Source organism: Corythoichthys intestinalis, chromosome 7 (genome assembly GCF_030265065.1).
Source record: "Corythoichthys intestinalis isolate RoL2023-P3 chromosome 7, ASM3026506v1, whole genome shotgun sequence".
Taxonomy (NCBI): domain Eukaryota; kingdom Metazoa; phylum Chordata; class Actinopteri; order Syngnathiformes; family Syngnathidae; genus Corythoichthys; species Corythoichthys intestinalis.
The window spans coordinates 11208258-11221882 of NC_080401.1; the positions used below are offsets into that span (position 1 = coordinate 11208258).

Below are 13625 nucleotides of genomic sequence, written 5' to 3' on the forward strand. Positions count from 1 at the left end.
CATCAGAAATTGTCGTGACATGTTTTGGTCTTAAATTATATTTACAGGCATGAAAATTACTCACTTTTCGGCAAAATTTGCCGTTTTGAAGTCAAAAAGGGTGACCTACGTGAATTGTGTAGTTCCGTGGAAAAAAATTTTTTGGGGGGGGGGGGTCGTAAGTCCATCTAACTAACTAACAACATGTTTTATTGAAGTTGCTAAGCCTATCGCGATATGCAATAAGTCCATTTATCGCAAGGTAAATAAAAATGAGGGCGGTAATTTTCACGGCTGCATTTTATCACCGCGTGCTTGCATGTAGATGACATATGACACTGTCCAGATGTTTATTGGTCAACAACACGCTGAGAATTACAATTCACACATACAAAATAAGGAAACACATCTATATTAAACACTGTAAACATTAGCATTGCTACACTGAGACTAATGGGGAAAAAAGACAACTTACTTTAGCCTGGTATAAAACATTGGCAGTCTTTTCCAAAACGCAAACTTGCGGTTAAAAGGTGACACTTCAAACATGAAAAATCGCTGGTTAACAGCATTTGCAAACGAAAAAATGGGGAAAAAAATTCTATTAGTGACACCACAAGCAATGACGAAAAGTGCTTTTTGCAGAGTGTAAAGTTGTTAGCGGTTTAGCGAACGTACTTCCGGCGAACATTTCAAAATAAAAGCACGTCACGTCATATAAATAACGATTTCTGGAGTTAATCCCACATACTTCAGAATTAATACTATAATATGTAAATATTACAATACTACAGAATTCAGATTTTAAATTAAGAATAACTTTAAAATGACACCCTTTTTAAAAAATATGATTGATTATTATAATTATTAGAATACTATTATATATACTGTAGTAGTATAATAATAATGCTAGACATTTCTTTTATGAGAATTGTTTTGAATCATGTAGGAAAGGCGAAGTCAGTGTTCTGAATCAGTTTACATTCCATTCTTTCGCACTAGTAAATGCTATCAGCTAAGCCTGTACAATATATCGTTTGAACATCGCCATCACAATGTGCGCATGCGCAATAGTCACATCGCAGGACGTGCAATTTTTTTTCTTTTTTTCAACATTTAAACTTTTTTTACTTCATGAACGCAGCAAGTGTGCAGATCCTGGATTAAACTGAGTTATAAAATTTAGGGCCGATGGCGCCATTTTTCAGAGCATCGGAATTTAAAAACAACATACATTCATGTTTTTCTGCTTCATGCTCATATAGCACCAGTGTCTCACTCTCCCTCCTGCTAGGCGGCGCAACCAAACTGTTTTTCTTCGTCAACAGTGCAGCTATCCTGAACTGAGCTTTTCAAGTTATTTGGTGGAAATTTTCTTGTTTTAATATCGCAATATAATATCAAAAACTCCCCAAAAATCGCAATCATAGTTTTTTTCCAATATCGTTCAGGCCTACTATCAGCATTTTACCTCAGTGGTAATGTGTGATTAATTATTGTTATTTACATGTTTATTTGTACTTTAATACAGAATTTAAGTGTTCCAAAATGTTTTTGTGAATTAATAAGCGTCAACAAAAATTTCATTGCTAAATTAGTAATAAAAAAAATATATATATATTAGTCGACTAATTGTAAAAATAGTCGTCTGACTAATCGGGAGAAAAATAGTCGTTCTGGACAGCCCTACCAGAACATTTTTCCTCCACAACCTTCTCACCTTTTTAACCCCTGACCCATTTTCATGCCTGATTTATTAAGGTCTTACAAATGACTTTAAAAGCATTAAATTTGACTTTTGAAAAGGTGCAAGAACCCTGAAAAAGGACATTCTGTGTATTTTAAATGCAAATTATCTTGCAAAACTGATGACAGACAGAAAATCATTGGGGAAAAAACATGGAAAATGCACCTCAAATGTACATTTTGTCTAATTATAATAATAATAATTATAATTATAATAAATTGTCTGAGCATGTGTCTTTTCAGTTAATGATCGACACCCCTACTTCCCCAGTCACAAGCGGTCTGCCTCTTTTCTTTGTGATCACAGTAACTGCCATTAAACAGGTAAGACCATGTTGCTAGTAACTTCCTTTAAATGTGTTGAAAATAGCGCTAATGACACACACTGTGCAGTGTTTCCCTAACCTCGAGCATGTGGGAGGATGGGGTAATTGGAAGAAGAGTGCAAGAAGTATAATGTGTAATTTGCTTCAGTAATTGAGTTATTGTAAAATGGAGTAATGTATGGTGTTGCATTAATGAGAACTTTTTTTCGTTAGCTTTGGCTAGTAGGTAGATGTTCTTCATAGTTGTTAATGTAAATGAATTTAAAAAAAAAAAAAATTTTTTTTTAACAATTTTCCCCCAAATTTGATGTCTTTGCGTGCTTGTCTCAAAAGGGCTACGAGGACTGGCTGAGACACAAGGCTGACAATGAGGTGAACGGGGCTCCTGTGTTTGTTGTTCGCAGCGGAAGCCTGGTTCAGACAAGATCCAAAAACATCAGGGTATGAAAGCAACTGTCACATTAAAAAATATCTTATAAGATATATTAATTTAAAAAATAAATTTTACCATAAGAGCAGCTAAACCAGCTCATTTAGGCAAGGCAAATTTATTTGTACAGTGTAGTGCAATTCAAAGTGATTTACATCACATGGAAATCTGCAAGACACAATTAAGAAATACAGTGGTATAAAAAAGTATCTGAACCTTTTGGAATTTCTCATATTTCTGCATAAAATCCCCATCCAATGTGGTGTGATCTTTGTCAAAATCACACAGATGAAAAAACGGTCTGCTTTCACTAAAACCACACAAACATTTATAGGTTTTCCTGTTTGAATGAGGATAGCATGCAAACAGTGACATAAGGGGGAAAATAAGTAGGTGAACCCTCTGCCTAAGGAGATCTAAAGAGCAACTGAAACCAATTTTTACCAAACAATTTAAGTCAGGTTTGTGCCCAATCATGGATGACTGGTTTACAGCTGCCCTGCCCACTATAAAACACACACCTGGTAAGAAATGTCTTGACGAGAAGTGTTGTCTGATGTGCATCATGGCTCTGTCAAAAGAGCTGTCTGAAGATCTGCGAGCAAGGATTGTTGATTTGTCTAAAGCTGGGAAAGGATACAAAACCATCTCTTAAAGTCTGGAAGTTCATCAATCGACAGTCAGAGAAGTTGTCTACAAATGGAGAGAGTTTGGCACTGTTGCTTCTCTCCCAAGGAGTGGCCGTTCACCAAAGACCTTAGAGTGTCTGCTTAAGACTTACAGAAATCCGTGGCACAGTCCAATATCTCTGTGCACACATCAAATATATGTAAAACTATGGCCAAGAATGGTGCCCATAGGAGGACTCCACTGAGGAAGCCACTGCTGTTTAAAAAATAACATTGTTGCTCGCTTCATGTTTGCAAAGGGCACTTGGACATTGAACAGAGGTTTTGCTAAAATATTTTGTGGACTGATGAAACCAAAGTTGAATTGTTTGGGAGCACACAATGTCCTGTGTGGAGAAAAAATGGAACAGCTCACTAAAATCAAAACCTCATCCCCACTGTGAAGCATGGTGGAGGGAGCATCATGATTTGGGGCTGTTTTGCTACCTCAGGGCTTGGACATCTTGCAATCATTAATCGAGAAATTAATTCAAAAGTTTATCAGGATGTTTTGCAGTAAAACCTGTGGCTGTCTGTCAGACAGTTGAAGCTAAAAAGAGGATGGATGCTGCAACAAGACAATGATCCAAAACACAGAAGTAAATCAACTTCAGAATGGTTTCAGAAGAACAGAATACACGTTCTGGAGTGGCCAAGTCAAAGTCCAGACTTGAACCCCATTGAGATCCTGTGGCATGACCTAAAGACACTGATTCATGCCAGACATCCCAGGAACCTGACTGAACTACAGCAGTTTTGTAGAGAAGAATGAACCAAGATTAGTCCTAATCGATGTGCCAGACTGATCTGCCGCTACAGGAAGTGTCTGGTTGAAGTTGGTGCTTCCGAAGGGGTGGCACAAATTATTAAATGTGATGGTTGACGTACTAATTTTCCCCCTTCTGTCATTGTTTACATTCTATCCTCATTAAAATATGAAAACCTATAAATGTTTGGGTGGTTTTAGTTGCAGCAGACACTGTTTTTTCATCTGTGTGTTTTTGACAAAGATTACATCACATTTGATGGTGATTTTATGCAGAAATGTCAGAAATTCCTAAAGGTTCAGGTACTTTTTCATACAATTGTAGAAATAAAAGCACAAATAAAAGGACAGAAACAAGTCACATTCAATCAGTAAAGTTAAATGAAAGCGGTCCGAGAATGGACCCTTGAGGAAACCCATGTGTGAGTTTTGTTTGTTCAGATGTAGGGATTTCTTTGTGTCATTTGGAAAGTTAAGTATAAATAAGATTTGAAACACTGAAGCGCAGTGTCAGTGAGCCCTACCCACTATTGCTTACTATGCTGAGTAGTATGCTATGATCTACCTTATCAAATGCGGCACTGAGATCCAGTAATACCAGAACAGATGATTTGCCTGCGTCATTGTTGTTGTCAATGAATATTATTTAAGACTTTCATCATTAGTCTCAGTGCTGTGGTGTGGCCAAAATCCAAACATAAACGACTGTTTTGCATCATAAATGCTTAAATTTGCCCAAAACAACCCTTTCAATTATTTTCCCCAGGAATAGCAGATTTGATATTGCCCTATAGTTATTTTCGTAGCGACATTTCAGGATGGACCGGTGCTTGTGGGTTTGTCAGTTTGTGCAGTACAGATTATAGAGTCAGCCATTATTATTATGAATGATTTCTGAAAATTATGACTGCCTTAAATTCTTCAGTTCTTGGTTATAGTTGTGAAGACACTCTTAACAGAGGTCATGCCTTAAGTTTGCAATCCTATCATCTGCGTTACACTTGTCGGTATACTATATTCCTTGGCATTTCACCAGGGTATCTACTTCTTTCAGCTCATTAACTTTGTCTGTTGTTCTCCAATATTAATGGTAAACACAAGGACTTTTGAAGTGTATTTCTTATTCTGGAAGTGTATTTCTTACGCTATCATATAGTAAGGGTGTAACGGTACATGTATTTGTATTGAACAATTTCGGTACGTGGTGCTCGGTTAGGATGCACTATGCACAATGCACATCAGTCGCAGTGCGGCCGTGTGTTAGACGCGTTCCAGAAGCGGCTCAACACGACGCACTCGAAAAGAACGGTGGAGTTTATTATTTGACGCAAGACGCGACCCTCCTGCGTCAATACTACTACCGGTAGCTAGGATCGGGCAGACCGGAAGTCACTCGTGTAAAAATACGGTGGATCCGGTTGATTTTCAAACTAATATGCAATCGTAACCCACTTTTTGAGTCTATCAGATCTCTTGAGTGGTAGATCGGGGCACAGTTGACTTGTCTTTGTTGATTTACTGCTGTCTTCTCTGCTATAATAACAACCAACACAGCGCCGTGTTCAATACAAAACCCTCCTAACATAACAAAACAAGTAGGAACTAATATTCACATAGGAACTAAAGTTATACAACATAAAATATACAATATAAATAAATACTACATCACATTTGTAAAATCTAAACATATAATAAAATAAATATTAGCTCATTTAAATAAAATACATTGAAATGAGCTAAAACACCTGTAATTAAATACTAAGAAAAATACACAGAACCTGCTTACACAATTAAATTTGTTAATTTCTGTGTGGCGCTTTAACTTGAGAAAATCCACCAATAAAGCTTTTGAAAACCGTTCATAATGGGAAAAAAATGATTCATTGAGGCATTTCATTTGTAAAATACATGTTAAAATCTTGTCATTGGGATTGCTTCTCTTTAGCACAGGACTTCTTTTTTCTTCTTTCAGAAAGAAAGCTGACCAATACGTGGGGTCTGAAAGGCATATATTTGTTGGATTATCTTTAAATACCCGCTACTGTTTGAGCAGAATTCTAGCTTTGGAAAGGCTAATGTTCCTATTGTTGAAAGCACAAAGGTGTGTAATAATCAACTAGCACATTTATATTTTGCATTTTGTTTTCTTACTGTACCGCAAATGAACCGAACCGTGACCTCAAAACCGAGGTACGTACCAAACCGAGATTTTTGTGTACCGTTACACCCCTATCATATAGACACAAAACAAAAAGATAACTATCGGGCTTTACATCAGCGGTCTCAAACCGACTCCACAAAGGGCCGCAGTGGGTCCTGGTTTTTGTTCCAACAGATCCAGCACAAACAGTTCAACCAATGAGGTTTCTACTAACATAAGCAGCACCTGATTGCAATCAACTGATTACACTTGTAAGAAACCAGATTGGTGAAAAGGTATTTGTCTCGTTTGGTTGGAATGAAATCCAGTACCCCCTGCGGCCCTTTGAGGACCGGTTTGAGACCACTGCTTTACATCTAACATGAAACACACACGCATTGTGGGATTTATAAACACATCTGACATGAAACACAAGCACTCTACGATTCGTAAACACATATCACACGAAATAAACACGCATTGTACGATTCGTAAACACATATCGCACAGCGGTGACGTAACAAAACAGCCCAGCCCGTTTGATTGGCTGTTTAAGAGGGCGACATCTGATTGGCTGTAGACGGGCTCCGTTTAGAAAAAATGCTAGCGTGTCTCTCGGCTGCGTGAAATGAGTCTCAAAAAGATCAACACACTCTTGAGTGTGAATTTCAAATTAAAAGCACGTTATAAATGCGTTATAAATTCACACACAAACATTTGATGAATGTGTGTTTTGTGTGATATATGTTTACGAATCGTACAATGCGTGTTTCATGTGATGTGTGTTTACGAATCATACAATGCGTGTTTTTCGTGTTAGATGTGTGTGTGTGTGTGTTTCGTGTCATATGCATTTATAAATCCCACAATGCGTGTTTCGTGTTAGATGTTCATTATGACACTGATCTAGCTCCATAATATGGGGTGTGTGTTCATTATGAGACTGATCGAGCCCCATTGATAACCAATATCATACGGTATTCAACAGTTTGTCACGCGTATGTAGAGCTGCAGCTATCGATTATGTAAGTAATCGATTAATCCATCAATTCGAATAATCGAGTACCTCGACATACGATCGTTTCGACACTAGATCGCTTTGACAGCCGATGTAAAATTTGACTCGTCATTTATTTTTAGATCCGACGACATGCTCTAAGTACGACAATCTATGACAGCGCCACGGTTTCTTTGTTTTCCCGCAAGACTGACGTACGGCATATTTCTTGAGAGAAATCAATATGGGTTCCAAGAATGTAAGTGCAGGTGATGAAAAAAAGGAAAAAGGTGATGCTTACCATTGACATGGAGATAAATATGATAGAAAAATATGAGCGTTGGGTGCGCATCCGTGATATGGCTCAACAATACAGCCATAGACTGTCCATCTCGGCGGTCCTCCTCTGTTCGCCAGTCTTTATAAATTAAGGTGGCAATTATCATTGTGGTTACATCGCCAAAGAAAACGCCAGCTTCGTCAGGTTTCTAATCATTTATTCCATCAACTTGCGCAAAAAAACACACATAGTACCCCCCGCGGCAAGTAAGCAAAATTAAAATAAAAATCAAGTAAGCCACATGTAGCGTTCAGGTACACCACGCAAACACATTCGCAACATTAGAACAAGTTTTTTTGTTTTGGTTTGGGTAATTGCTATTTGCTATAGTAGCATCTGTATTTATTAAGAATTTAGTGTCTGTTTTCGGCCTGTAGAACGAATTAATGGAATTATAATGAATTCTTATGGGAAAATCCTGCTCGACATACGACCATTTCGACTCGCAAACAAGGTCCTGGAAGGAATTAAATTCGTATGTAGAGGTACCACTGTAATTGGATTAGGAACATTTAATGCGTTGCAGAATAAATTTTAGGAGATATAAAACAAGGGCTTGCTAAGATTGCACTTTCAACAAAGCATTAAATATGAATACAAAATAAAATTCTGAGGTTTTTCAAACCAAGCAGGATTGCACTTTCATTTCACAAGAGCAATAATTAAAATACCTGAGCTTAGCCTCAAACGGTGTTAAAAAAAAAAAAAAGAAGAATGAGGATGGAAGTACAACAAAAGAACAATTGGCTAACTTGCACAGCAAAAGTCCGTGAGCATAAATGCTATAAAATGCCGTGTTTTTTTTTTTTTTTTTTGTAATAACAATGGTCTTAACATGGAGCAGATGGATCCAGGCATGTCAGATGAGTTATGTCATATAAACTGTAGCCACTAGAGGGCAATGTATCCACCAAAATCAGTAAAACTAAATGCAAACACTTTCAAAACAAACCATTTCAACGCCACTCTAATTACACAAATCTTTGAAGCAGAAAAATTCTAAGCTTTTTTCGAAACGAATTAGTCAATCGATTAATCGTTGCAGCACTACACATCGGATTTTTAAACCATTTACCTGTTTAATGGCATATACATCTTTGGTCAATGGTGAATGTTAAACTCTGTAGTGTGTGATGTCAAGTTGGTAATTAGAAAGGCCAAACATTTTTATTGACCAGTTTTGCATAAAATTAGCAAGTATTTTGGGCCACTCTTCATTAGCAAACTGCTCCGGTTTCTCTGGTTTGAAGGGTGCTTAATCTAGATGGCAAGTTTGAGCTCCTTGGGAAGGGGTGGGCAAACTCTTTCACAAAGGGCCGCAGTGGGTGTGGGTTTTTGTTCCAACCCACCAAGAGGACACATTTTAGAGTCGCTGCTCCTCCGCATCAAGCGAAGCCAGTTGAATTGGCTCAGGCATCTAATTAGGATGCCTCCTTGACGTCTCCCTGGGGAGCTGTTCCGGGCATGTCACACTAGGAGGTGGCCGTGGGGCCGAACCAGCACACGCTGGGGGAGACCATGTCTTCTGTTTGGCTTAGGAATGCCTTGGGATACCCCCGGAAAAGCTGGATGAAGTGGCTGGGCTGGAAGTCTGAGCTTCCCTGCTGAAGCAGCCTCCCCCACGACCTGACCTCGGATGAGTGAGAGAAGAAATGATAGATGGAAGTTTTAGCAGATGCTTTGAAATTACTAAAGAAAAAAAAGACAGAAAAATGGGTTTAAAAACGTGAAAAGAATCGAGATTATGAAAAAATGTCATTTTTGGGCAAATCACCCAGCCTTAAGCATGTATTTACAGTATATGCGTGCTTTTTTTCTGTTTTAGTACATGCAGGTGGCAATACTAGTATGTTTGTGTTTTCCGGTCTATATTCACAGGTGGGGGATATTGTACGTGTGGCCAAAGATGAGACATTTCCAGCTGATTTGGTGTTGCTATCATCCGATCGATCAGAGGGTACCTGTCATATTACCACTGCCAGCCTCGATGGAGAGACTAATCTCAAGGTGGGTAGATGTATTTGCAAGTGTGCAAAGTTCAGAGTCTTTAAGTGTAATTATGTGTGAGAATACGGTATCATTAAAGGAAGGCAACAATTGTTTGTGTAGCTGCCTCACCATAAGAGTAGCTATGTGTATGCACATTGCATACACTGTAACCAAAGGGTGTACACTGCTTGCCAAAAGTATTGGCACCCCTGCAATTCTGTCAGATAATGCTCAATTTCCCACAGAAAATGATTGCAATTGCAAATGGTTTGGCAGTAATATCTTCATTTATTTTGCTTGCAATGAAAATACACAAAAGAGAATGTAAAAAAATATATAAATTATTATCATTTTACACAAAACTCCAAAAATGGGGCGGACAAAAGTATTGGCACCCTCAGCCTAATACTTGTTAGCACAACCTTTAGACAAAATAACTGCAAACAACTGCTTCCGGTATCCATCAATGAGTTTCTTACAATGCCCTGCTGTAATTTTAGACCATTCATCTTTGGCCAACTGCTCCAGGTCTCTGAGATTTGAAGGGTGTCTTCTCCAAACTGCCATTCTCAGATCTCTCCACAGGTGTTCTATGGGATTCAGGTCTGGACTCATTGCTGGCCAATTTAGAAGTCTCTAGTGCTATTTTTTATGTCTCTGGGTCAGAAGTGGGTATACTACCATAGAGTCCCTTTTCATTCAAACGCCGACGGATTGTATGGGTTGACACTGTTGTACCCTCGGACTGCAGGACAGCTTGAACTTGTTTGGATTTTAGTTGAGGTTCTTTATCCACCATCTGCACAATCTTTCGTTGAAATCTCTCGTCATTTTTTCTTTTCTGTCCACATCTTGGGAGGTTAGCATCAGTGCCATGGGCTTTACACGTATTGATGACTCTGCGCACAGTAGACACAGGAACATTCAGGTCTTTGGAGATGGAATTGTAGCCTTGAGATTGCCCATGCTTCCTCACAATTTTGCCTTTCAAGTCCCCAGACAGTTCTTTGGTCTTCTTTCTTTTCTCCATGCTCAATGTGGTACACACAAGGACACAGGACAGAGGTTGAGTCAACTTCAATCCATTTTAACTGGCTGCAAGTGTGATTTAGTTATTGCCATCACCTGTCATGTGCCACAGGTAAGCAACAGGTTCTGTTAATGACACAAATTAGAGAAGCATCACATGATATTTCAAAGGGTAAATACTTTGTCCGGCCCATTTTGGAGTTTTGTGTAAAATGATAATGAGTTAATTTTTTTTCCATTCCCTTTTGTGTTTTTTTTTTTATTGCAAGCAAAAAAACGAAGATATTACTACCAAAGCATTTGTAATTGCAATCATTTTCTGGGAGATCAACAAGCGCTCTTAAAAGGACCATACACCATTTGAGTAAAGTTAGATTTAATCACAGACCACAAACAGGTTCACATGCCGTAAACTATCTTCACTAACCATTTTCTAATCTGAATATATTGTCAGGAATAAGACAATCAGGGTACCCCTTTCGACAGGAACATCCATTTGTGTTCTTTAGATGCTCCATTCCCAAGGAATCTTCGTCTTTTGATAACATAGGGAGAAAAATGTGAAATGCTTATGGAATCAGAAACTCATGATTTCACTGATTGTGAATGTTTTAAAAACAACAATATTGGGTGCCTGTTGATGTAGTCAGTCTCAAGATAAAACCTTTGGTATGTATGTGTTTTTAGACACACTACTCAGTGGCAGAAACCGCTATATGCCAGTCCGTATCCCAACTGGAGACCCTGCAGGCTGTAGTGGAGTGTCAGCAACCAGAAGCCGACCTGTACAGGTAATCTAACAGACAAAACTCAAAACTATTCTGAATTTTCAGTGAATTAATGCTAAAATGTTTTCCAGGTTTGTCGGACGAATAACAGTGACTCACAATGGGGAAGACATTGTCAGGTCAGACCTTGTTTATTTATTTGATTTATTTACCTGTTTCAAAAGTCACTTGTGGTTGTATATTTTTTTGATGATTTTGATAAATGATAAAACCCACATTCCCTTAGAATATTTATGGTAACGTATCGTCATTGATTCAGAATTTTAATTGAAGTCCAATAATTGTACACCTCGACTTGGAGGCCATCTTTTTTTGTAGAAATCAAAATCAAATCAAATGTATATAAATACCCTTCACAAAAACCACAAAAAAAAAAAGAGGTCCCGAAAGTGCTTTACAACAAAGAAAAATATAATACATGATAAATAAGATAAATAGGAGGCAGGAATGTAATTTAAGATGAAATTGAGAAAAAAACAAAACAATGCATTGTGCTAAAAAATATTATTACAAATAAAACATATATAAAATCCGAACGCATTAATACCCTGAAAAAAGGCACCATTTGATTTCATGCATGCCTGACCAACATCTGACATTTCAATCGCTACTGAAGCACATGTTTCTGATGCATTCTTCAAGCATCTTAAGAACCTGAGGCCTAGTTGCATAGAGTTTTGTAACTCCTCAAGAAAACAAGCATGAGTTTGCCTCAGCACACTAACAGACTGAAAGCTGTACACACAAGCCCTCGACTGGCTAAGTTGTCATCCGCAGGCACATTAAGTCCGCAATTAATTAATCAATCAGTCAGCCTTGATACAAACAATAAAAAAATCTGGCTCAGGGAGGAAGCGATTAACCTCAAAACAATGACTAACACTTCTCTCTACGGTGTCGTTTTTTCACTTTTCACACAGAATTTTTTTTTAACGAAACTAAATTTTTAAAAAATAATACTAAATTAGAGAACTAAACCACTGGACCACGTCATGTATGAAAATTGTAAATGTAAATTATTTTGTCACATTTAATCCGAGAGCTCGCTTCTGTATCTCGGGGTCAGACCGCCAAGGCCCCCGCCTTTGGCTGCCGCCCAACTCACTACACACCTGACCGTTTTGGCCCCTCCCACAGGTGGTGAGTCCATGGGAAGGGGGACCCACGTTTCCTTTTCGGTCTCTGCCCGACCGGGCCATATGGATACAGGCCCAGCCAACAGACTTTTACCTCATTTATAGCACCTTAAGCTTTAGCTTCATCCAGGCATGCTCTTTTGCTTTACGATAAATCAATTTTCAGCATTTTCTGGACCAAATTTAATTTGCTTAGCAGAAACAGAGACAAGAACCATCTAAAAGCAATTGCCGCCTGAGTACTTGACCTTATGCTCTTTCTGTCTCGCTCTGTTTCACACTCTCCCCCCGTCTCGCTGATCGCTCTGTCGCCCCCCGTCCCTATGAATTATTCAACATTAGTACACGTCAGGTACACCACTAACATATGGATGAACATTCGCATTCAAAGATGGTACCACAAATATTCAGTAAATTTATAGACATTTTACCATTTTTGTTTCATCCACATTGTTTCAGTTAAATTATCAATAAACGATATAAACCATGACTGACTTTTGAAACAAAGAGATTTCTACAAATGCTATATGCATAGAATCCATATTTCTGTGTAATAAAACTGAGTAACATTGTTTCTTTGTCAGACCACTTGGTCCTGAGAACTTGTTGCTACGAGGGGCCAGGTTGAAAAATACCAAAGAGATATTCGGTGAGTCACATTAAGATGTAAAGAAGCGCCTTGTTTGGTGCAATGTTTGACTTAAAGTTTGAGTCATTGACAGTATGAAACAGTTTAAACTCTGTAACTGAGATTTAATCTATTTAAGGATGATAAAGTATCGACAACATGCATGTGGCATGCACACAATCGTAAACCCATGGTACGTACGCCAGATTCCAAACAGTTAAGACATTATACAATTTGTGAATAATAACTGAATGCAATCATATGGCAGTGCTAAATTTTTATATTTTATTAAAAATTGAACATAGATGGCAAGTCAAAGATATAAACTGAGAAAATATATGCATTTAAGGGAAAGCTATTTTACATTTTATTCAGAATAGAACAGAGATGACAGGTCAGAGGTTTAAACTGAAAAATTGTATCATTTTAAGGCAAAGCAGTTTTACGTTTTATTCAGAATAGAACATTGATGCCAGGTCGAAGGTTTAAACCTGAGAAAATGTATCATTTTAAGGAAAAACTATGTTTTCTATGTAATTGTCACAAGGCAAATTTCACCACTGTGAGGGATCCGCAATTGTTTCAGCACTCTGAAATAGACAACGTCTGAATGAGAGCACATGTTTAGAACCTTAATATACATTCCTGCATTGATGGTGCCTC

At 38.0% G+C, this 13625-nt stretch overlaps 1 protein-coding gene across 1 annotated transcript in view; it reads left to right on the forward strand.

Annotated features, from left to right (window-relative positions):
* atp11b (ATPase phospholipid transporting 11B) overlaps window positions 1-13625 on the forward strand; it is a 107838-nt gene that overhangs the window by 16711 nt on the left and 77502 nt on the right. The window contains exons 3-8 of the mRNA XM_057842338.1: window positions 1969-2049; window positions 2385-2492; window positions 9271-9399; window positions 11098-11201; window positions 11270-11317; window positions 12919-12983. Coding sequence (XP_057698321.1) covers window positions 1969-2049; window positions 2385-2492; window positions 9271-9399; window positions 11098-11201; window positions 11270-11317; window positions 12919-12983 — 535 coding nt within the window. The remainder of the gene's footprint in view (window positions 1-1968; window positions 2050-2384; window positions 2493-9270; window positions 9400-11097; window positions 11202-11269; window positions 11318-12918; window positions 12984-13625) is intronic.